The sequence below is a fragment of the Oncorhynchus tshawytscha genome, linkage group LG05 (assembly GCF_018296145.1).
Source record: "Oncorhynchus tshawytscha isolate Ot180627B linkage group LG05, Otsh_v2.0, whole genome shotgun sequence".
NCBI classification, from domain to species: domain Eukaryota; kingdom Metazoa; phylum Chordata; class Actinopteri; order Salmoniformes; family Salmonidae; genus Oncorhynchus; species Oncorhynchus tshawytscha.
The window spans coordinates 15,235,669-15,261,274 of NC_056433.1; the positions used below are offsets into that span (position 1 = coordinate 15,235,669).

At 44.3% G+C, this 25,606-nt stretch overlaps 2 protein-coding genes across 8 annotated transcripts in view; both read right to left on the reverse strand.

The window, feature by feature from the left end:
* Positions 1 to 13,885, reverse strand: part of zdhhc14 (zinc finger DHHC-type palmitoyltransferase 14) — a 30,825-nt gene extending 16,940 nt beyond the window's left edge. The window contains exons 1-2 of one of the 3 annotated variants that reach the window (XM_042321532.1): positions 12,780 to 13,885; positions 1,009 to 1,169 (exon numbers count right to left, since the gene is read on the reverse strand). In XM_042321532.1, the coding sequence (XP_042177466.1) occupies positions 1,009 to 1,169; positions 12,780 to 13,024 (406 nt within the window). In that variant the 5' untranslated portion in view covers positions 13,025 to 13,885. The remainder of the gene's footprint in view (positions 1 to 1,008; positions 1,170 to 12,779) is intronic. The other 2 variants (XM_042321533.1, XM_042321534.1) reach the window with 2 other exon arrangements.
* A 7,062-nt stretch (positions 13,886 to 20,947) lies between these two features.
* The window catches only part of LOC112249993 (AT-rich interactive domain-containing protein 1B), a 92,450-nt gene continuing 87,791 nt past the window's right edge, over positions 20,948 to 25,606 (reverse strand). For all 5 annotated transcript variants that reach the window (XM_024419777.2, XM_024419774.2, XM_024419775.2 and 2 more), the window contains 3 exons: positions 24,648 to 25,437; positions 24,079 to 24,209; positions 20,948 to 23,855 (listed from right to left, as the gene is read on the reverse strand). In XM_024419777.2, coding sequence (XP_024275545.1) covers positions 22,170 to 23,855; positions 24,079 to 24,209; positions 24,648 to 25,437 — 2,607 coding nt within the window. In that variant the 3' untranslated portion in view covers positions 20,948 to 22,169. The remainder of the gene's footprint in view (positions 23,856 to 24,078; positions 24,210 to 24,647; positions 25,438 to 25,606) is intronic.

Here is a 25,606-nt window from a genome sequence, read left to right on the forward strand (position 1 = left end):
GACCAGAGCCCTATGGGTTCTGGTCAAAAGTAGTGCATTTACATGAGGAATAGGGTACCATTTGGGACGCAGACAGGAACCGTTTTCTCTCCTGCTATAAGAAAGCTGGAGTTAGATACAGAGCAAGCAGCGCCCAAATTTTCTCATTCTCTCAGTAATGACTCTTTTGTGATTGACAGGTCTGTTCCGGAATGCTGTATTCACAGGGAAAAACACAGTTCTAAATATACATTGATTGTTCGGTCTGTATAACACATGATTGTTCGGTCTGTATAACACATGATTGTTCGGTCTGTATAACACATGATTGTTCGGTCTGTATAACACATGATTGTTCGGTCTGTATAACACATGATTGTTCGGTCTGTATAACACATGATTGTTCGGTCTGTATAACACAGGTTCTCTCATTGAACATCCCTGACTCATTCTTCTTGGTTTGCATTGGATTGGGCGTCTCATAACAAAGGGGAACAAGTGTCTTGCACCAGTGATAAAGGAGGGTTGGTTCCCAAATGGCACCCTATTCCCTACATATTGCACTACCTCAAACCAGAGGCCTATGAGTCCTGGTTGAAAGTATTGCACTAAAAGGGAATATGGTAAAACATTTGTGACACGGCTGACATCTTTTCTAAATTGAACTCTAAAATGAGTCCCTTAAAATCAGGTTGTTTGGACAACCTGCCATTGTGCTCAGGGCAAAGCACCTCACAAAGCTGATGTCATCTCTGAACACCTTATCATCTCACTGGCACGCACACACAGGCGTTTAGAGGGCGGCATGTGATTGGCTCGATCCACGCCATTTAATAGAGGTCGGGTGAAGTTCACGTTGATAACAAATCTATCTGCCTCATTAGCGGGACACAAACAAAGGAGAAGCAGCCACCTCAGAGTTCTGCCTCAGCAAAGTCCCAAAATGCACCCTACTCCCTACATAGTGCACTACTTTTGACCAGAACCCAGTTCTGGACTGTTAGAAAACCAGATGGTCTCCATAGTTACCAATCTGTCTCTCCAGGTCGGCAGCCTCGTCGGGTGTGGCACGGGGCAGGACTCCCGGGTCACTGAAGCTGGCTCTGAACAGCATCCCCAGAACAAAGACAAACAGCACCCCTCCGATCACCGGGATGGCCGGGGTCAGGTTGGACGCCAGGAACGGGCAGCTGGAAGATGGGAGGAATGAAAATAATTAGGAATGGAAAAGCATGTAGCTAATTTCCCCCCCCCCAACATCAGACACCCCCTAACTTCGGACACTCTAGCGGTTGGAGGATTAAATCACCTCGAGCACAACATGCAAATGGCCTGGAAAATAATAGTACGTTTTGTGACTAAAGACACACTTCTAGCTAGCTGACCACTGATTTTAATCGTAGTTTATGTAAGTTTTGAGAGTTTTCAAAAAGGTTAAATATATACAGTGGGGAGAACAAGTGTTTGATACACTGCCGATTTTGCAGGTTTTCCTACTTACAAAGCATGTAGAGGTCTGTAATTTTCATCATAGGTACACTTCAACTGTGAGAGACAGAATCTAAAACAAAAATCCAGAAAATCACATTGTATGATTTTTAAGTAATTAATTTGCATTTTATTTTATAAATAATGTGTGTGTGTGTGTGTGCATGTATATATTTACACACACACACACACACACACTTTGTGGGACACGCTGTATATTGTAAAATTTGAATGCGTGACAGACCACACATTTAATATCCAACTTTTTACCTAAATTATTCATACTCATTTATATGTTAGTATTAAACTGTTATTTACTTTCTCAAAACATAAGAATTATCTGTAAAACAAATAATGATACATTATTTGGTTACAACACTCAATAAGATTTTTTAAGAGTCTACAGGAGGGCCCACCAGGCTACGCAATGAAGACTTGACAGGAAAGTCATTTTTTTAACCCGAAGGCTAGCCAACTAGCCAACTAGTCAACTATCTAGTAACCCCTTGGATACGTGGTTGGTGTCTCTTTTTAGAACAAAATTAAACAGATATATCTTATAACTGAACCAAATAGTAAGGTGGCCAATAACTGGGGACCGTATGCCGATAATACGGGACGCATTTTTGTAAACCGCTTATCAAAAAGCTGATAGTAGTAATACTTCCACTGAAATGTCAAACATGCTAATTGCTAACCCGTTTTTACGGCACCAATAATCACAAAACATTGATGGCTTGATCACAAGCTAACACTGTTGAAGGTATTTCTTAAACGCTGTTGACTATGTCAATAATATGAGTTGCTACGCTAGGTGTAGTTATTAGCTGGTCTTAGTGTAGTCTCTGTATCTGGGTGGGTGGAAAGTTCACAACTAATAAAACTGTTAGGATAAACAGGAATGTGCACACACACACAATTATTTGATTAACTTGTAACAACAAAGTCACTTCAATCATGCCTAGTGTTTTGTTCATGAACAGATGTTGGTTAGCACTACTGTACTGTCTGTCCTCTGTACCTAAAATCATTAGATGACAAGACTGGCCAAGGAGGAATGGCCTTCCTGGAAAACTTTCTGTGGCACAATTCAACACATCCCATATGGCTCTGGTCAAAATTAGTGCACTATATAGGGAATAGGGTGCCATTTGGGACGTATCCACTGACTGAAATCTACTGGCCTATTTCCAAGCATTTTCCTCGACTGGCGTCCGTGACAAAAGCATGAAATGAAAGGTATGCCTTCATATTTATTTTTACATTATTTCTACAAATGAACAGACACTCCATTCTTCTCTTCTCATAGCCTGGGTCTATAGCAGCAGACAATTTTCCCGATAGGGATCCTTTGTTCGTACCCCCCATGTCAATTGAACTTATCCCAGAGGCTGCTCCAAGACACCGCCAGTGGGAGAAGAGGTATTTGGAAGTCTGACTCAGGTGGCGTGCACATCATCCACGGCTTCAGAGTATATTACTCGCTAATGTTCAGTCTCTGGACAATTAAGTAGACGAGCTCAGGGCGAGGATCTCCTTCCAGAGAGATCAGGGACTGTAACGTACTCTGTTTTACGGAATCATGGCTCTCTCGGGATATACTGTCCCCATCCATACAGCCAGCTGAGTTCTCAGTACATTGCGCAGACAGGAATAAAGAACGCTCCGTGAAGAAGAAAGGTGGTGGTGTATGTTTCATGATTAACTACTCATGGTGTGATTGTGATGACATACAGAAACTCAAGTCTTATTGTTCACCTGACCTAGAATAACTCACAGTCGTGTATATACCCCCTCAAGCCGATACCACGACGTCCCTCAAGGAACTACACTGGACTTTATGTAAACTGGAAACCACATATCCTGAGGCTGCATTTATTGAAGCTGGGGATTTTAACAAAGCAAATTTGAGGAAAACTCTACCGAAGTTCTATCAACACATTGACTGTAGTACTCGCTCTGGAAAAACACGATCACTGCCACTCCCCCTTCCGGGATGCCTACAGGGCCCTCCCCCGCCCATCAAATCACAACTCCATTTTGCTCCTCCCTTCCTATAGGCAGAAACTCAAACATGAATTACCCGTTAAAACACTGGTTTCACCAATCGGAATCCATGCTTCAAGATAGTTTTGATCACGCGGACTGGGCTATGTTCCGGGTAGCCTCTGAGAATAACATTGAGGTATACACGGACACAGTGACTGAGTTCATCAGGAAGTGTATAGGGGATATTGTTCCCACCGTGACTATTAAAACCTACCCAAATCAGAAACCGTGCATAGATGGCAGCATTTGCGCAAAACTGAAAGCGCAAACCACCGCATTTAATCATGGCAAGGTGACTGAGAATATGGTTGAATACAAACAGTGTAGTTATTCCCTCCGCAAGGCAATCAATCAGACAAAACATCAGTACAGAGACAAAGTGGAGTTGCAATTCAGACAAGAGGCGTATGTAGCAGGGTCTACAGACAATCACGGATTACAAATTGAAAACCAGCCACGTTGCAGACACTGACGTCTTGCTCCCGGACAAGCTAAACACCTTCTTTACCCGCTGAGGATAACACAGTGCCACCGAAGCGACCCACTCCCAAGGACTGTGGGCTCTCGTTCTCCGTGGCCAACATGAGTAAGACATTTAAGTGGTTAACCCTAGCAAGGCTGCTGGCCCAGACAGTAGCCCTAGCCGCATCCTCAGAGCATGCACAGACCAGCTGGCTGGAGTGTTTACGGACATATTCAATCTCTCCCTATCCTAGTCTGCTGTCCCCACTTGCTTCAAGATGTCCACCATTGTTCCTGTACCCAAGAAAGCAAAGGTAACTGAACTAAATTATTATCGCCCTGTAGCACTCACTTCTGTCAGCATTAAGTGTTGAGAGGCTAGTTAAGGATCATATCACCTCCAACTTACCTGACACACTAGAACCACTTCAATTTGCTTACTGCCCCAATAGATCCACAGACAATGCAATCGCTATCGCACTGCACACTGCCCTATCCCATCTGGACAAGAGGACTACGTTTGTAAGAATGCTGTTCATTGACCATAGCTCGGCCTTCAACACCATAGTACCCTCCAAGCTCACCATTAAGCTCGGGGCTCTGGGTCTGAACCCAGCCCTTTGCAACTGGGTTCTGGACTTCTGACGGGCTGTTCCCAGGTGGTGATGGTAGGAAAACACCTCCACTTCACTGATCCTAAACACAGGGGCCCCACAAAGGGTGCGTGCTCAGCCCCCTCCTGTACTCCCTGTTCACCCATGACTGCATGACCACCCACGCCTCCAACTCAATCATCAAGATGGCAGATGACACAACAGTAGTAGGCCTGATTACCAACAATCACGAGACAGACTACAGGGAGGAGGTGAGGGACCTGGCCGAGTGGTGCCAGGAAAATAACCTCTACCTCCACATCAACAAAACGAAGGAGCTGATTGTGGACTTCGGGAAACCGCAGAGGGAGCTAGCCCCTATACACATCGACGGGACTGCAGTGGATATGGTGAAAAGCTTCAAGTTCCTCGGCGTACACATCACTGACAATCTGAAATGGTCCACCCACACAGACAGTGTGGTGAAGAAGACGCAACAGCACCTCTTCAACCTCAGGAAGTGAGTAAGACATTTAAACGTGTTAACCCTCGCAAGGCTGCAGGCCCAGATGGCATCCCCAGCCGCGCCCTCAGAGCATGCGCAGACCAGCTGGCCGGTGTGTTTACGGACATATTCAATCAATCCCTATACCAGTCTGCTGTTCCCACATGCTTCAAGAGGGCCACCATTGTTCCTGTTCCCAAGAAAGCTAAGGTAACTGAGCTAAACGACTACCGCCCCGTAGCAATCACATCCGTCATCATGAAGTGCTTTGAGAGACTAGTCAAGGACCATATCACCTCCACCCTACCTGACACCCTAGACCCACTCCAATTTGCTTACCGCCCAAATAGGTCCACAGACGATGCAATCTCAACCACACTGCCCTAACCCATCTGGACAAGAGGAATACCTATGTGAGAATGCTGATCATCGACTACAGCTCGGCATTCAACACCATAGTACCCTCCAAGCTCGTCATCAAGCTCGAGACCCTGGGTCTCGACCCCGGGTCTCGACCCCGCCCTGTGCAACTGGGTTCTGAACTTCCTGACGGGCCGCCCCCAGGTGGTGAGGGTAGGCAACAACATCTCCTCCCCGCTGATCCTCAACACTGGGGCCCCACAAGGGTGCGTTCTGAGCCCTCTCCTGTACTCCCTGTTCACCCACGACTGCGTGGCCATGCACGCCTCCAACTCAATCATCAAGTTTGCGGACGACACAACAGTGGTAGGCTTGATTACCAACAACGACGAGACGGCCTACAGGGAGGAGGTGAGGGCCCTCGGAGTGTGGTGTCAGGAAAATAACCTCACACTCAACGTCAACAAAACTAAGGAGATGATTGTGGACTTCAGGAAACAGCAGAGGGAACACCCCCATCCACATCGATGGAACAGTAGTGGAGAGGGTAGCAAGTTTTAAGTTCCTCGGCATACACATCACAGACAAACTGAATTGGTCCACTCACACAGACAGCATCGTGAGGAAGGCGCAGCAGCGCCTCTTCAACCTCAGGAGGCTGAAGAAATTCGGCTTGTCACCAAAAGCACTCACAAACTTCTACAGATGCACAATCGAGAGCATCCTGGCGTGCTGTATCACCGCCTGGTATGGCAACTGCACCGCCCTCAACCGTAAGGCTCTCCAGAGGGTAGTGAGGTCTGCACAACGCATCACCTGGGGCAAACTACCTGCCCTCCAGGACACCTACACCACCCGATGCTACAGGAAGGCCATAAAGATCATCAAGGACATCAACCACCCGAGCCACTGCCTGTTCACCCCGCTGTCATCCAGAAGGCGAGGTCAGTACAGGTGCATCAAAGCTGGGACCGAGAGACTGAAAAACAGCTTCTATCTCAAGGCCATCAGACTGTTAAACAGCCACCACTAACATTGAGTGGCTACTGCCAACACACTGTCAATGACACTGACTCTACTCCAGCCACTTTAATAATGGGAATTGATGGGAAATGATGTAAATATATCACTAGCCACTTTAAACAATGCTACCTTATATAATGTTACTTACCCTACATTATTCATCTCATATGCATACGTAGATACTGTACTCTATATCATCGACTGCATCCTTATGTAATACATGTATCACTAGCCACTTTAACTATGCCACTTGGTTTACATACTCATCTCATATGTATATACTGTACTCGATATCATCTACTGTATCTTGCCTATGCTGCTCTGTACCATCACTCATTCATATATCCTTATGTACATATTCTTTATCCCCTTACACTGTGTATAAGACAGTAGTTTTTTTGGAATTGTTAGTTAGATTACTTGTTCGTTATTACTGCATTGTCGGAACTAGAAGCACAAGCATTTCGCTACACTCGCATTAACATCTGCTAACCATGTGTATGTGACAAATAAATTTGATTTGATTTTGATTTGATTTGAGGAAGCTGAAGAAATTCTGCTTGGCTCCTACGACCCTCACAGACTTTTACAGATGCATCCTGTCGGGCTGTATCACCGCCTGGTACGGCAACTGCACCAAGAGGGTGGTGCGGTCTGCCCAACGCATCACCGGGGGCACACTGTCTGCCCCCCAGGACACCCACAGCACACGATGTCACAGGAAGGCCAAAAAGATCATCAGGAACATCAACCAACTGAGCCACGGCCCGTTCCCCCCGCTATCATCTAGAAGGAGAGGTCAATACAGGTGCATCAAAGCTGGGACTGAGAGACTGCTTCTATCTCAAGGCCATCAGACTGTTAAATAGTCATCACTAACCGGCTACTACCCGGTTACTCAACCTTGCACCTGAGAGGCTGCTGCCCTATATACATAGACATGGAATCACTGGCCACTTTAATAATGGAACACTGTTTACATACTGCTTTACTCATTTAATCTGGATATACTGTATTTTAGTCAATGCCACTTCAACATTGCTCGTCCTAATATTTATATATTCCTTAATTCCTTTTAGATTTGTGTATTGTTAGATATTACTGCACTGTTGGAGCTAGGAAAACAAAATTTCGCTACACCCACAAAAGCATCTGCTAAATATGTGTGCGACCAATAACATTTGATTTGAATTAGAAAAAGGATTGGGAAGAATCATGTCCATGTAATCCGTTAATATTTTGGTGGGCGCAATATCCAATCAAAATCTCTTAACCTCACGTCTGTTCCCTAAAGTCTTCTATGGGTTGTTACAATATTGGACATCAAAGATCACCATGTTTAATGAGTGAGGCATGTTGAGCGCAGGTTTGAGTAATTGGTTTCAGGTTATAATCTAGGCATAAAACTACATTAAATATTTAATGGCATTAGCCATGAAGTGAAATACCATGCTTTTATTCACTTAGCATAGTCAGTGTGAACTGATATGAGATCTGTATGGCTGCTACCTTGGCTCTGTGAGGCGGCTACGCTGGAATTGAATTAGACTGAAACTCAGATCTTATCAGTTCGTCATGCTGGGATTGGAAATAGCTGCAGCAAGTTTCCAAGTAGTCCTGTTTAAAAAATGTCTACCATTGTAGACTAGAGGAGGTTATCGGTCAATGTTGTTGTTGGCATTGTAAAGAAAGCATGGATAATTGTCAGAGGGCTGGATTGGAGATCTGGCACAGTGGAGGGAAAGGTTGGGGTAGGGTCATGGTAGCGTGATTCTTTCACTCTACCTGCACTTCACTATCCCACTGCCTTTAGAAATATACAGACTATGCCCTTGGTAAAGACTATGGAATCTGGATAGTATTGGATACTCTACTGAAGAAAAATGTCTGAATGAAAGCTTGAAAGGTAGACTAGCAGTTAAGAGGGTAGGCCCAGTAACCGAAATGTCGTTGGTTCAAATCCCCGAGCCAACTCTGTGAAAAATATGTGCCCTTGAAGAAGGCACTTAACCCCTAATTGCTCCTGTAAGTCACTCTGGATTTGAGCGTCTGCTAGATGACTAAAATGCAAATGTAGGAGATGTGTAAACATTCAGGCATGAGTTTCTCATTTCATTTTCTCAGGCTTTATACAATGCAATGAATAACCAGAAGTTGATCCATCCCAAGGTTGAATCACGACACAATCCGTCCTTGTTATGTTTCATTCATTGGACCATTTGTCCAATGTTTCCCAGGCAAATCCCAGAGCATGTTGGACTATAAATGGATGAATGTTTTGACTGTAGTTTAGAGATGCTCTCCGTTCTGGCTAGAGGAGTGCAATTACTTTAGTCTTATCTTTAGTCAAACACAACAAACAGAGACAAAGTCTGAGTCTCAAATGGCAACCTATTACCGTTGTAGTGCACTATATAGGTAACAGGATGCAATTTGGGACGGAGACCAAATCAAACTAGAACAATTGGTGACTCTTCTCCAGTTGCCTTGGAGATGCAGGCTGTTGGTTTGACAGGACACAAAGAGCCTAAGAGGAAACTGTTACCATGGAAACGGGAACACTGGGGTGCCATGTTTTGGAAGGTATGGAACGTGGGAGGAATGAAAGGCAACAGAGAAGGAAAGACAGGGGGAGATGGGTAGACTGACCGGAAAATATATGTCAGTCATCTCCCAGTTCTCTCTTTACATATTAGGATCGGTGTCACTCTCAAATGAATGAATTTGCATGTCATAACAGTGGGCCTATATGAGCTGTCATTCAAATGTAGAATTGAAGATATCTGCATATCTGACTGACTTACATTTGTGGCATTTCATCACTCAATGAATAGCCTAGGCCATTGAATTACAGGCTTGTCTGATTAATGACTATGATTGAAATGTTCAGGCTGATACACTAAGCAAATCCAAAAAGTTTCTGAATTTGAACCCATCTTGATTGCTAAATTGAAAGATTGCAATTATATAAACCTTTAAAAATGACCCTTTGAAAACCTGCAGAAGCTTAGAGAGCCACGAAAACATTTATGAGACTTGAGACTAAGTTGAAAGGATGGTTTGTCCTGTACCCCCGACCCTGCGGACTGCACAACCATCACAAGACCTCCTTGTGTTCATATTTCTCAACAGCATGTCAGAGCCCTGGAAAAACCAAATTAAATACATCAGCCCACCAAGGAATGCATTCACCTGACCCCAAAATCAAGTAACTCATTAGTCATTACTATCACAAATATCTTTCCTGACCAATGAGGATTGAGAACCATTAAGTTTCTGCAATGTTTGGAGCTCTGCTCACCCAAAGTTTGACACTTGACTGAGTGGGGAAAATTTCATCTGCTTGGCGAAAACGAAGCTCTGTGACCATATGGTTGGGGGGGGGTTCATTCCACCTCAAAAAGCACAACAAAAATTGGATTTCGACACCCACCATCTCAGATTGTTCTCAAATGTTTCTGTTGTTAGAAACAGATACAATTAGCATTCCTGCAACATTATTTTGTTGAAATATAACTTGATATCTGAGAAATTAAGCTAATTGATTGAACCCAAATTGGCCATTTTAATTTATAGGATTAATATAATATTCAATAAATATAGTACCTAACATCCAACTTGGATCAAACTTTATTTCTAAGAATGAATTAGACATGAGAAATCCAAAGAAATAGCCAAAAGCCACCCATGGACCCCCCACAACCTACGCCCATCCTACACCAACAACGAGTATATAGTATCAGTTCTCTATGTCTGACAAGTAGTATGGAGCTGCGGCTAGGAGTATTGTTTCTTCATCCTATGTAATGTGTTCTCAGAGAATTTGGTGATGTTTTTTCCCCTGTTCAGAGAACTTAGTCATTGAAGTTGTTAGGTTTATGTTCCATCCTACATCCTGATACTGTACACTCGTTGTTGGGGTGGTATTGGTGTGGGGTGTGGTGTGGGGGGTCCATGGGTGGCTTTTAACCATTTATTTGTGTTCCTCATGTCTTATTCGTTGTTAGAAAAAAAGTTTGGTCCGAATCACGTTAGGTAATATATTTACTGAATATCACAAAATTGAAAATTTGGGCACAATCAATTAGCTTAATTCCTAAGAGATCAAAATATATTTAAAAAAAATTATGATGCAGGAATGCTAATTTTACTACAAAAAGTATTTCCGAACAATCTTAGATGGTTGGTGTCATGGTTTTCTGAAATGATATGGAACGACCAGGGAAAAAGTGTCTAGACAACATTCTCTCTTTATTTATTTATTTTATTTAACTAGACGAGTCAGTTAGAACAAATTCTTATTTACAATGAAGGCCTGCCAAAAGGCAAAAGGCCTCCCTGCGGGGACGGGGGCCTGGGATTAAAAAATAATAATAAATACAATATAAATATAGGACAAATCACACATCACAAAAAGAAAGACAACACAACACTACCGAAGACAACAACATAGCAAGGCAGCAACACAACATAACAACATCATGGTGAAAACACAACATGGTAGCAGCACAAAATATAGTACAAACATTATTGGGCACAGTCAACAGCACAAAGGTCAACAAGGTAGAGGCAACAATACATCACACAAAGCAGCAACAACTGTCAGTAAGTGTCCACGATTGAGTCTTTGAATGAAGAGATTGAGATAAAACCGTCCAGTTTTAGTGTTTGTTGCAGCTCGTTCCAGTCGCTAGCTGCAGCGAACTGAAAAGACGAGCGACCCAGGGATGTGTGTGCTTTGGGGATCTTTAACAGAATGTGACTGGCAGAATGGGTGTTATATGTGGAGGATAAGGGCTGCAGTAGATATCTCAGACAGGGGGGAGTGAGGCCTAAGAGGGTTTTATAAACAAGAATCAACCAGTGGGTCTTGCGACAAGTATACAGAGATGACCAGTTTACAGAGGAGTATAGAGTGCAGTGATGTGTCCTATAAGGAGCATTGGTGGCAAATCCGACAGCCGAACGGTAAAGAACATCTAGCTACTCGAGAGCACCCTTACCTGCCGATCTATAAATTATGTCTCCGTAATCTAGCATGGGTAGGATGGTCATCTGAATCAGGGTTAGTTTGGCAGCTGGGGTGAAAGAGGTGCGATTACGATAGAGGAAACCAAGTCTAGATTTAACTTTAGCCTGCAGCTTTGATATGTGCTGAGAGAAGGACAGTGCACTGTCTAGCAGTACTCCCAAGTACTTGTATGAGGTGACCACCTCAAGCTCTAAACCCTCAGAAGTAATAATAACACCTGTGGGAGGAGGGGCATTCTTCTTACCAAACCACATGACCTTTGTTTTGGAGTTGTTCAGAACAAGGTTAAGGGTAGAGAAAGCTTGTTGGACACTAAGAAAGTTTTGTTGTAGAGCATTTAACACAAAATCCTGAGTATAAGACTGTATCATCTGCATATAAATGGATGAGAGAGCTTCCTACTGCCTGAGCTATGTTGTTGATGTAAATTGAGTAGAGCATGGGGCCTAGGGTTGAGCCTTGGTTACTCCCTTGGTGACAGGCAGTGGCTGAGACAGCAGATTTTCTGACTTTATACACTGCACTCTTTGAGAGAGGTAGTTAGCAAACCAGGCCAAAGACCACTCAGCAACACCAATACTCCTTACCCGGCCCACAAGAATGGAATGGTCTACCGTATCAAAAGCTTTGACCAAGTCAATAAAAATAGGAGCACAATATTGCTTAGAATCAAGGGCAACGGTGACATCATTGAGGACCTTTAAGGTTGCAGTGACACATCCATAACCTGAGTGTAAACCAGATTGCATACTCCCAAACTCTTTCTATATAAAGGTAGACAATTAGCTACATTCATAAATCAATGGGGTCTGTGTTTCAAATGACACCATATTCCCTACATAGGGCACTACTTTTGATCAGGGCGCCGGTCAAAAGATGCACATTGTATATGGAATAGGGTGCCATTTGGGATGGAAACGGATTTGAGGGATAGCAAAAGCAAAGTGTGTGTGTGTATGGGGGGGGGTCTAACATTTTATTTTGGTATATGTGTCATTAGTTTTCAAGATATACAACTCTCAAAATAGAGAAATAGAGCCATTATACCTACTTTATTAAAAAAATAAATGTTGAAGGTATATATCTTGAAAACTTGATTGCTGACATGAAAAACATTTTGAGACTATATCACCAATGAACTAATGAAACAAATACCAAAAGATAGTTTTAGGGTTAAATTTCCTTTAAGTGTGGCACACTTAGAAACTTTGGCACTCTTAAAAACGACTGTTCACACCTGTAAATGATGAGATCTTGCATGAGCTACTGTAGTGTAATTTGCACTTACTCGAATGCGAAGAAAAGCCCGCTGGTGACCATGATGAGGATCAGGGTTAGGTAGAAGACCCCGGTCTGTCTCGCCATCATGACCCTTCCATTACAGTAGAATCTATTTCGGCCAGGGAAGATCTGCCACTTCCTGCGGGGAGTCCTCTTCTTTTTGTGCCCCGAGGTCTCCATAGACGATGAGTTGCGCGTGCAGATCGGATTATACTGACATTCTCGCACCGGCTCATCAAGTCCGAGATGCATCTGTAAATAGTGCACCTTGCAAAACAATACAAAGAATTCAGGGGCAGCTGATAAATGGGGTTAAAGACGTGCTCCGTGCTTGTTCCTGATCCTATGGCACAGTGATGATGTAATGCTGTCAGAAAATGTCGATTTCTGTACAATACATTGCAGTACAAAACAAAAATTCTTAAATACTTTTTAAAATAAGTTTCATTTTCTGGACGTGCATCCTCCAGAATTTGATCAGCTATACCACTTTGTCAGTGTGAAAATAAACATAGCCTCAATTGTTTGAATAACACTTCCATTGTGTTTTTGAAAACTGTAACTGTAGCCACTAGCGAGGCGTTACTGGCCAGACTTATGTAAACACAATGCAATCAAAAAATGTGGAGGACGCGAGAAGAAACCCAGTCATAAAGACGTCCTTCGAGTGTCCTTAAAAGAGGATAATGTTTATCACATTTAAGTGCAGAGAAGATACAGCCAATCGTTTAGCCACTCAGTGTATAAAAATGCAATTCTCCAACGAGGATATACGCAAAATAAAAGACGGGCATTTTACTGCAGAATAGCGCGGAATGGATTTCTAGAGGTGCACGGCTCTCGTTGCAAGCCGCCAGTACAATAACGTCGTGTCCGCAGTCTTCGTTGGTTGGTAGCAATAGCCTATACTTGATACACCTCACATTCTCACAGTTCTCTCGATTCGGTAAAATAATGATTTTATAGTGTTGTTGTGGAGACGCGTAATCTTATGTTCATGCCTTCATGGTTTTGAAAGCAGAGACATTTGTATCACTGCAACAACAGCTCGCCACCCGTTGCCTGTGTTGCGGCTGCCTACAATGTACAGCAGCCCCAGCAACAAACACATGCGCGCACACGTTAGTAGTGCCATGGGAATTGTAGTATCGGTATTTGTATTTCAGATGGAGTATACTAGTCTCAAATTGAAATATACACCCTAATGTTCAAATGCATAGTAATGAATAAGTATGCTACAATTGATTTTCGTGGCTCCAAAAATGTGTATGTAGATAGAGTAGTTTAGAGCGAATTAAAGGTTCTTAGCTGAGCATGTTTCCACCGTAATTATTTAAGTGTCGGACAAATAAAATGACCACTTTGAAAATAAACACGACTTTGAATGTCACTGCAATTGTGACAGAAAACGATAACAAACTACACATATTGAAAGGCAAGCGCCAGCTTATTTATTTATCGATCGTTGTACTGTTTGTGAATATAATAATAGCCGTTTTTGTATTATAAATGTAGTAACTACTATAGCTAGCTAATTGTTTACTTATACGACAAATTATTGTGACCCATAAACAACGTCCCATTATCCCTTTTCAGGTGCAGCTTTCCTGACGACTGTCGCCTCTGCCGAGATGATTGCAGGATTTGGCTCAACGTTTGCAAGGTAGCAATGATTGATGTAGGCTAGCATTACATCTAGGTAATTTAACTTTAGATGCCTGTTAGCCCTGACCGATGAGGGAGTGATATTATACTGGTCCACATAATCTGACTACTAACGTTGTCTAAAATGAATTGCACTTTTTGCATAGCCTCCCTGGATGTATGGCAATTTTATATTATGAAGAAAAACAAATAGCTCGCGCTGCAGACGTATCTCAGTCCGCTAATACAGGACCAGTAAAATTCCAATGCACTACTTTTGTGATTTAAAATAAAAACATGTATTTGGGTGTTTATCAGCATTTGTAACTTGAGTCTGTATAAAACATTTCATTTGATAATACTTATGGAATATAAAAAAACTTGCTTGATATGTTTTCTAGTTTCTTTGCAAATGCAACTTTATTTCTATGTGATAACTGAAATGGTCTGTTCATTCCTTTTCAGTAGATGCTCTTATCCATAGCAATTTACAGTAATGAGTGCATATATTTTCATGAATGGTTTAAATTGCTCTACAGCCTTCATTGTCATGCACAGTCCGTACACAACACTACGCTCATCATGTCTTAGCAGGATCAGATGGTGGCAGGTGTCCCAGCAGGGTCAGACAGCCATGGAAGTACAGTCTACAGAGCTCTGATGAATTTTGTAGTATATTATAATGAGTGAAGGGATACAAAGTCACATCTTGAGTTGATGGCTAGGCTACAGTCTGGGAATAATGGTCATTTCAGGTATTGTACCTTTGATTCTATTCTTGGATAATATAATGTATAAATGTACATTATTTGTCATGTCTCATCTGAGCAGGATCAGATGGTGACAGGGGTCTCAGCAGGGTCAGTCAACCAGGGAAGACTAGTGCGTGACGGCACTGAGGTGAACTTTTGCAGCTGCAACACTTTATTCTCTCTTTGCAACAAACACTGGACAAGACAGAAGCTTCAAAGATTGAAACTATTTTAAGGCAGTCTGACAAACCTCTATAAAGTAGATTTCCAAACTGTATCAAGGGTTGATAGAGGCTTTTCCCGATGACACAAAACATGTAAAACAAAGATGTGAGGAAGACCTGGTAGACACTTGATGATGATGAATGGAATTGGAAGGTTGGTTATCCTCTCACAATATCACAATGGATGGCATAAGATTAAAAGTATACTGTGCAACTTTCATAAGGTCTGCCTTATATGGAATACTGTACAACAAAAGGAGTCTGTATTGAAAACATGCCCACGTCAATGGAGATGCCTATTTAGGCAATCCCTAGCTGCTGGACTGCTCAGTCCTGGCCAGGGTGGTCTGCCTGGCCCTTGGTTGTCACTCTGGACTTGGCCTAACACCTGAAACCAATAATGAATGTTTCACTAAGATCCTAAAGCTGAGTAGGGTGTGTTGGGTTGGGGCGCTGCAGGGCGGTGGACCCCTAGGGACAGGACAGGGGCGATCCAGCTATATTATGTGAAAGTTAAAAGAGCTCTACAATACTGTTAGGCCTATGATATGAATTACAGTGCCCTCTGAAATTATTGGGACAGTGAAGCATTTTTTCTTATTTTGGCTCTATACTCAAAGTTTGGATTTGAAATCAAAAAATGAGTATGAGGTTAAAGTGCAGACTGTCAGCTTTCATTTGAGGGTATTCATCCATATCGGGTGAACCATTTAGAAATTACAGCACTTTTTGTACATAGTCCCATTTTAAGGGTGCAAAAGTATTGGGACAAATTCATTTTATGTGTATTAAATTACTAAAAGGTTAAGTATTTATCATATTCATAGCACAAAATGACTACATCAAGCTTGTGACTCTACACATTTGTTGGATGCATTTGCGGTTTGTTTTGGTTGGGTTTCAGATTATTTTGTGCCCAATAGAAATGAATGGTAAATAATGTATTATGTCATTTTAGAGTCACATTCATGTAGAAGTGTTTAGATTCTTATTTACAATAAGTGACCACAAAAGGGTCATATTCATATTTTTTTTTTAATGCAGGAAATTAGCTTTTGTTGCCCAAAAACTCTTGCCAGGTTATGCCCCCCCCACACTTCTAAAACCAAAGTTGCGCCCCCTACTGTTTATTGCTGTAATGATGGTTGTGTTTGCGCAGCGAATGTGTGCGTGTTCACGTGTGCATGTGCGTGCACTGGGTCGTAACCTTTGCACCACTCCCTTTTTGGGGGTCGCAGGGCAAAATCTAGCACTCTACTTCTGACCACGTCCCATAGGGCTCTTGTCAAAAGTAGCACATTATTAATGGGATAGGGTGCCATTCGGGACAGTCACAGATCCTGAGCTTATATCACTTTTGAAGATATACTTGGCAGAGCAGCACAGTGGTGCCTTTGTTTTTTCATTCTATTTTAAGATGAGGGCCATCTTTGTAAACTTCCATCTCAGCCAAATATGCCTTGTAAAGTGGTCAAATTAGATTTAGTGTGTTATGAGAGGAACGTGGTTGTGAGGTCACAGTGGCTGAGAAGCTTCACTCACAGAGGATATGGCCTGTAGACAGCCTTATGAGGCACTGTAAAGAGCTGATACCAAGGCTAGTTTATAATGGAACCAGGGCTGTCTCTGGTATCTCACACATGAATCTGGCAGCTCACACATGAAGCTTGCAGTAGAACTGTTATGACTTATGGCTGTTTTTTTGTGGTAACTCATTGGTTAACCAGAGATATGTTTAGTATGCTCACATTTATTCTAAGAAAGCTCATACTGAAAAGAGAGAAACTCGTAAAGAATCATACATAAGAGTAGACAGCATTATAATAGGCAGTTGGCATTCTTTTTTATGTTGATGCACACTGACTAGCCTACACCAAACCACATCGCTTCCTCACAGATTTTTACACTTCCAGGAAGAGCTGCTAAGTCTCGCCAAACTCTAATTACAGTGCCTTGCGAAAGTATTCGGCCCCCTTGAACTTTGCGACCTTTTGACACATTTCAGGCTTCAAACAAAGATATAAAACTATTTTTTTGTGAAGAATCAACAACAAGTGGGACACAATCATGAAGTGGAACGACATTTATTGGATATTTCAAACTTTTTTAACAAATCAAAAACTGAAAAATTGGGCGTGCAAAATTATTCAGCCTTTACTTTCAGTGCAGCAAACTCTCTCCAGAAGTTCAGTGAGGATCTCTGAATGATCCAATGTTGACCTAAATGACTAATGATGATAAATACAATCCACCTGTGTGTAATCAAGTCTCCGTATAAATGCACCTGCACTGTGATAGTCTCAGAGGTCCGTTAAAAGCGCAGAGAGCATCATGAAGAACAAGGAACACACCAGGCAGGTCCGAGATACTGTTGTGAAGAAGTTTAAAGCCGGATTTGGATACAAAAAGATTTCCCAAGCTTTAAACATCCCAAGAAGCACTGTGCAAGCGATAATATTGAAATGGAAGGAGTATCAGACCACTGCAAATCTACCAAGACCTGGCCGTCCCTCTAAACTTTCAGCTCATACAAGGAGAAGACTGATCAGAGATGCAGCCAAGAGGCCCATGATCACTCTGGATGAACTGCAGAGATCTACAGCTGAGGTGGGAGACTCTGTCCATAGGACAACAATCAGTCGTATATTGCACAAATCTGGCCTTTATGGAAGAGTGGCAAGAAGAAAGCCATTTCTTAAAGATATCCAAAAAGTGTTGTTTAAAGTTTGCCACAAGCCACCTGGGAGACACACCAAACATGTGGAAGAAGGTGCTCTGGTCAGATGAAACCAAAATTGAACAATGCAAATGTTATGTTTGGTGTAAAAGCAACACAGCGCATCACCCTGTACACACCATCCCCACTGTCAAACATGGTGGTGGCAGCATCATGGTTTGGGCCTGCTTTTCTTCAGCAGGGACAGGGAAGATGGTTAAAATTGATGGGAAGATGGATGGAGCCAAATACAGGACCATTCTGGAAGAAAACCTGATGGAGTCTGCAAAAGACCTGAGACTGGGATGGAGATTTGTCTTCCAACAAGACAATGATCCAAAACATAAAGCAAAATCTACAATGGAATGGTTCAAAAATAAACATATCCAGGTGTTAGAATGGCCAAGTCAAAGTCCAGACCTGAATCCAATCGAGAGTCTGTGGAAAGAACTAAAAACTGCTGTTCACAAATGCTCTCCATCCAACCTCACTGAGCTCGAGCTGTTTTGCAAGGAGGAATGAGAAAAAATTTCAGTCTCTCGATGTGCAAAACTGATAGAGACATACCCCAAGCGACTTACAGCTGTAATCGCAGCAAAAGGTGGCGCTACAAAGTATTAACTTAAGGGGGCTGAATAATTTTGCACGCCCAATTTTTCAGTTTTTGATTTGTTAAAAAAGTTTGAAATATCCAATAAATGTCGTTCCACTTCATGATTGTGTCCCACTTGTTGTTGATTCTTCACAAAAAAATACAGTTTTATATCTTTGTTTGAAGCCTGAAATGTGGCAAAAGGTCGCAAAGTTCAAGGGGGCCGAATACTTTCGCAAGGCACTGTATAGCTAATCAAATGAGCAGGCCACTTAAACACATGTACAATAAATACATTGAGAGTTGATATTGATTTTGCTAGGGAGTGAGTTTAGCCTATAAATTGGGGACCACGAGCAACTCGTGTACCTCAATGTCACCTCAAGTGTGTGTGTTCAAGGGAACGATGGCCACCACTGCAGTACCGGAGACAGGGGCGTTCCTGGCTCTCCGGGCCCTGGGCTGGGGCTCGCTCTACACCTGGTGTGGAGTGGACCTGCTCAGCATCGCAGTCTGGAAAGCCATGGTGTCCATAGTGTACGTATTAATGAACTCAACCCATCTCATTGTCTAGCCCTTATCATGCAGTCAGAAAACAGACCAGCATCATCCCTATTACCCAACACTCAGCAAATGTGGAACATATTTGTCCATCTTTGCAGCTAACAGATCAGGCAGACGATGCAGTCCGTTTCCCCGGCTATTAAAAAAAACCAGAAGGATCAGCCAACTCAAGAGCAATGGGACACCATCTTCAAGTCTAAAGAGGACTGAAGGTCGAGACTATATTCTCACCCTGGCTGAGAGCAGCATTAATAAGTCACTGCGGGACTTAACCATTACTGTGGGATGGGCAGTCAGTTGGTCACTGTGCTGAGAAGGAAATGAATTTGGCGTCCACAATGCGTGGTCCAGCCACTCTTTACTGATGCTCATCTGAAGCCTATGAAGAGAGCACCCCTTGCCTGAAGGAGGAATTATGAAACAAATTACTGTTGGACTGAGGCATCACGGTTAATTTAAACTCCCTTGGATAATCTTAATTTCTGATCAGAGGTTTACTATGTAAAACCACAGGAGCCCTGGACTGTCTTGTACTGTACAGTTAGCCTAAACACCAATCTGTTTGTGCTCGTTGTCAAGCCATATTGTTGCTATGACGAGTATCACATAGTTTACATAAGACCGGCACTAAGGCTAGTACAGTAGTCCTCGGCAGCGACTGCTTTCTCATTTGTGTAGTGCTTGAACAGATCTTGAATCTACTCACTGTCCTTTGTCATGAAGGCCACAAGATGGATTGTCTTAAATCTGTATATGATCGGATTTCTTTGTCAATCAAAATGTATTTCACACTATTTGTTCTGCGAAAGAGTAAAAAGCTAAATGTGTTTGCAATTCTGAAGACAGTGAAAGTTGTGCAGCTGAATGTGAGGTGCCTGGTTTCTCTTACACAGATTGAACCATCATTCAATGTAACACCTAAGTGTTTACCGTCAGCTATTCCCATAAAAGACGAGTATAAAAATGAGAACAGACCTGAACTATCTTAAATTGGGCCCGGCTAGCCATATAACGAGTATAAAAATGAGAACAGACCTGAACTATCTTAAACTGGGCCCGGCTAGCCATATAACGAGTATAAAAATGAGAACAGACCTGAACTATCTTAAACTGGGCCCGGCTAGCCATATAACGAGTATAAAAATGAGAACAGACCTGAACTATCTTAAACTGGGCCCGGCTAGCCATATAACGAGTATAAAAATGAGAACAGACCTGAACTATCTTAAATTGGGCCCGGCTAGCCATATAACGAGTAAAAATGAGAACAGACCTGAACTATCTTAAACTGGGCCCGGCTAGCCATAACAAGGAATGTGTCAAAAGCTTGTGACAGCTGCCCCTGATGTTTTCCTACACATTTAGCCCACATAATCAGGTTGAAAGAGCATGTCATGCAAACGTTGATGCCACAGCTGTGGCATTTCTGTCATGCATAGAATTCCTTCTCTGTGCCAAACTACTACGGTACTCATCTTCAGTCTGATTGGTTGCAGTTATGAAATATAACATGCCATTTAAGCAAACGCAAAGCGACTTTCAGTCACGCGTGCATACAACCACAGGCATACAACCACAGGCATACAACCACAGGCATATGAAAACACTTTGGCCATATTCTTCCGCCGGCCTCCTGTTCACAATGTCTGGACAGAAGAATCAAAAACACCTTCAGTGCTCAACCAAAATCCATGTACGTTTATTCTTAACATGTGGAACATAGAATAAAGATTTTATACTGAATAAACAATGTAAAGTTGATCAAATGAAAGGGGGAGAAGTACCCTATATGTAGAGTAAAAAACAACAACGCTTAACTGTCAATCAGGCATGTTATACAACATTGTTATTCTGGAATACAGTTCTGCCCATCATGGTCTGCTAGCTGTCTGTACAATCTAAATAAGCTTGTCTTTTCAGAACCAAAACTAGAGCGGTCTCATCCCTATATGTCCTTAGACCTGTCCCAGTCAGAATAGAATTATTATTTTTTTTTAAATACATAAAATGACTAACCTCATTTGAAGTGAGTAACTAAATATCCAGTATTCAAATGAGCAGTAATAATAACTCTAAAGGTCATTATAATTATCAACTACCATCACTTATCTATACCACATCTCTTGGCGAAGATACCAAATAGGGCTGTCAATGTACATATTCTATATACAAATGGGCTTATAGATAGAAAAGGAGATAAGGACTGATGGAAGTACTGTGTTGCTATGGTTACCAGTAAGTCAGTTGAACAGGGTGTCTTGTTTCGTCCCTGTTATACTGGTATAGTAATAATATTATGATGCAATACTTGTGGTCAGTTGCCTGTGGTCGAAAGTCATTCACATTTGTTAACCCCCCCTCAACAAGCCTACTAAATCCTATTGCACAATAGGGCACCCCCCCAGAACAGGATATATGATGTACTGTTATATATTCAGAGTAAAGTCAGTGGTTTTTTCTTTACCTTAATACACGATAAAGAGGTCTATCTACAACATGATTCACAATTTAAATAAGTCTGCTTCCCCCTGCAAAAAAACACCAACAAAAGATCCCATACAGACAAACAGCCACATACAAATAAAATGTAAGCATGAGACCCCAAAACTAAAGTACGTTACCTTTCATTGGGTGCCAACTTTGGTTAAAACAAAAACGAAGCGACAAATAAAAATATACTTTTTTTAAAATACCAAGTATTAAATATTTTATTAAAATGATAAAAAAATTCCAAATAAAGGTTGTGATTTGGGCAGAGGAGCTATATATATATATTTATTTGTAAAAAAAAAAAAGTGTCTTATTTAAATAAAAATATAATACCACCCACACCGATGTGTTTGTGTTCACTGTAGCCTGGTAGTCAGACCAACCCCCCCTCCCTCTGTTTCTTTGCCTGTGGCTGTCACGAGGAGCGTCCAATCTTAAACAGTACTTCACACATGATGGCCGCCACGGCTGAGCTCAGCACAGAGGACAGGGAGATATCCAGTAGCCTGCTCTCGTAGAGAACCAACTCTGTCCGGTGCTCCTTGGCCATGGCCAGCAGAGCCTTGGCGGCCCTGCACATCATGTTAACGCTGGGGGGTTGGGGGTGTGCTGCTGGGTGTAACAGGCTGTGGGGTCCCTGCTGGTGCTGGCACATGGCCACGCAGTCCTCCAGGAAGCCGATGAGTATCCCCACGCTGCCCTTCTGCAGTGCGATGGCGCGCGCCGCGGTCGGGTCCCCCTGCGCCAGGTTAGAGAGCACAGCCACTGCCATCTCCCGGCACACCTGGGACTTCCGCTCACCCACGTGGTGCACCAGGGTGGCGTAGAGCTTCTCCTGGCGGCTGAAAGGCGGCGTGGCCAGCAGGAGGTCCACGTTGTTGTCCTGGATGCTCAGCTTGCACAGGCACTCCAGCACCAGTCTCTGGGGGGTGAGGGAGGAGGAGCAGCTCGCCGTGGTGAAGGGGTCCTGGGCCTCGGCAGAGGGACACACCATCCAGTGGAGGAGCCCGTCCAGGATGGGCAGACAGATGCTCTCTGGGTAGAGGGACAGGTCTAGTTGACCTGAGATGTTAGCCAGGGTGACCAGAGTGTTCTCCCTGAGGGCTGACAAACAGTCCCACCACCACTGGTCTTTACTGCAGGCCCTGCCCTGCTCCTCCTCTCTCTGGTAGCTGGGAGGCATCCTCCTCCTCTGGGGGTGCAGGTGGTGCAGCAGGACCAGCCGCCCCAGGATCAGCACCAGGCCAGGGTGGCAGGACATGTCGTTGTCATTCCCCGGGATGAAGGAGAGGCCGCGGACAATGTTGGAGATGCAAACGCAGCGGCGGGCCAGGGCGTCCTGCCAGGGTTCGGCCGTGGAGAGGGGCGCCTCGTCCCAGCAGCGAGGCTCGTCCTCCAGCAGGGTGAAGATAGGGCTCTGGGTCTGCGTCCCGGGAAGACCGTTCCTCTCTGACAGAGAGCCTGGCCAGGCACTCAGCATATCGTCCATAGTGGCTGTCTCAGTCATGCTCTTCTCTACAACAGCCTTCCTCTCCTCCTCTGTCATTTGTGTCTTATCCTCCCTCTCTGTAGGCTTACTGTTGGTCTCCTCGCCACGTATCTCAAAGTGTGTCTGGATGTGGGCAGTGGAGTCCCCTCCTCCAGCCTTCCAGTGCAGCAGGCCAGAGGTGAACCCCCTGGACAGACTGAGCTCCTGGTCCTCCTCCACCTGGTCCTCCTCCACCTTCACAGGCAGCTTGTCGTACTTACTGGCCTGTTTGGGCCTGGGCTCTGGGGGCTGGGACTGCTCGGTGGCGGCCCCCTCCTTTTCCTCCCCCTCTACCTTCTCTTTCAAAGTCACCTCCACAGGCTCTTCCTTCTCCTCTGGGACCGCCTCCTCTGTGTTGCTGTTGGCTGTGGTCTTCTCTGGACCGCTGTCCCTCTGCTCTTCGTCTAACTGGCTGTCAAGCTCTGCAACGGTAAGCCCCTCTTCCTGGTCTGTGATTGGTCCGAGCAGCATCTTCTGGCCCTCGGTGCCCACCTCGTACTCATCCAGGATCCCAAAGATGGAGATCAGACTCCGGCGGAAGTACTCCACTATCAGCTCCAGGAAGCCAGGCAGCTGGGGAAACATAGCATATGTGAAAGACTATTAGAGAACGGTTTGGTTAGGGGTATTTGTCCTTGAATCCAGTCATGGTCCAATAACCACACCACTGAGAATGAAGCCATGCATTTGACATGGTTTAGTATGGTATACTATAGATATTGGAAGTTTATATCATTCTCATGGATACTGGATATCATTGGACATTGTATGGATATAGTTTGTGTAGCACCGTCACCTGTGACAGGGTGAAGGAGGACACAGTGGTGTCGTCATACAGCAGGATGTTGATGGTGTCCAGCGCCCATGTGCTCTCAGCCAGCAGACCTGACTTCAGAGACATCATCACGCGCCACGCCTCTGGGGTTCCTGAGGGTAAGAGGTTACAGTTCCAAGGTCGGAGGAGAGATGAGGGTCGCATCGAAAATGGCACCCTATTCCCTATCCCGTGCACAACTTTTGACCAGGGCCCATACATTTTTAAATGTCACCCTTATTTAACTAGGCAAGTCAGTTAAAAACTAATTCTTATATACAATGGCGTCCATTTCAGATGCATCCATTATGAATTACCTGGCTAATGCTCTATAACAGTTTCCCAACCCTGGTCTTCCAGTACCCCCAACAATACACATTTTTACTGTAAACCTGGACCAGCACACCTGATTCAACGTGTTAACTAATCATCAAGCCCTCGAGTTGAATGACGTGTTTGTTAAGGGCTACAATAAACCTGTGTACTGTTGGGGACACTGGAGGACCAGGGTTGGGATAGACGGCTCTATAATAACAGGCTAATTCTCCTACCGGTCTCCTTGGAAGTAAGTCTGCGTCGGACCTTGAGTTTGGGCAGGGTGGCCTCCACAGACCCCATGGGGAAGCTGATATCTCTGTGGAGAGGTAGAATGCCCTGCCCTGACATCCCCCCACTGTGTGAGCCTGGCATGGACCCAGGCATCCCTGCCTTCTTCAGAGAGGCCATGTAGTGGCCCCCGTTGTTGGGGGAAAGGGGTCCGGGTCCCCCCATGGGCCGGGCGAAGGGGCTGGGGGCTCTAGCGATGTGGTTGGCCATGGCAGGGTTAGACTGGTAGGAGGAGGGGGGCTGTCGGGAAGCCATGGGGGGCATGGAGGAGGAAGAGGGGCATGGGGACTGGCGTTGGCCCGGGTGTCCGGACGTCCATTGGCCGTCCTGGAGGGCCCTTCCCTCTGGGTCATCCCCCGGACCCCGGCCCATAACAGGGTAAGGTGGCCCCTGGCCCTGTCGGCCAGGGTAGGGCCCGGGGTAGCCCATGTCTGTCCTGGGGTGCCACATGTTGGCCTGGGGGCCATCTGGAGAGGCTCCGGAGGGGAAGGGAGGACCTCCGCTCATCATGCCGTGTTGTTGGGGCCCCTGGATGGCTCCCATGCGGTCTCGGCTGTAGGGGTAAGGGTACTGGCCCTGCATGGGCCTGTGCTCCGGCCCCATGTAGCCCCCTCCATACTGGCGGTGCATGTCTGGCTGCTGCCCTCCGTACTGCTGCATGTCGTAGGCTTCACCCTCATGGCGCTTAGCAGGGGGACCGTACATCCCCTCTTGTCCCACTGGCCTCTTATAGCCCTGAGAGGGAACACAGAACTTTATACGTTAGATACTGCAGTTACAATGATGACCTTTTATTGATGTCTCTCTCTCCAACTCTCTCGCTCTCCCTCCAACTCTCGCGCTCTCTCTCCAACTAGCAACAAGCCATGGTGTTGGACAAGGTGGAGTAGAAGCTAATGATGAT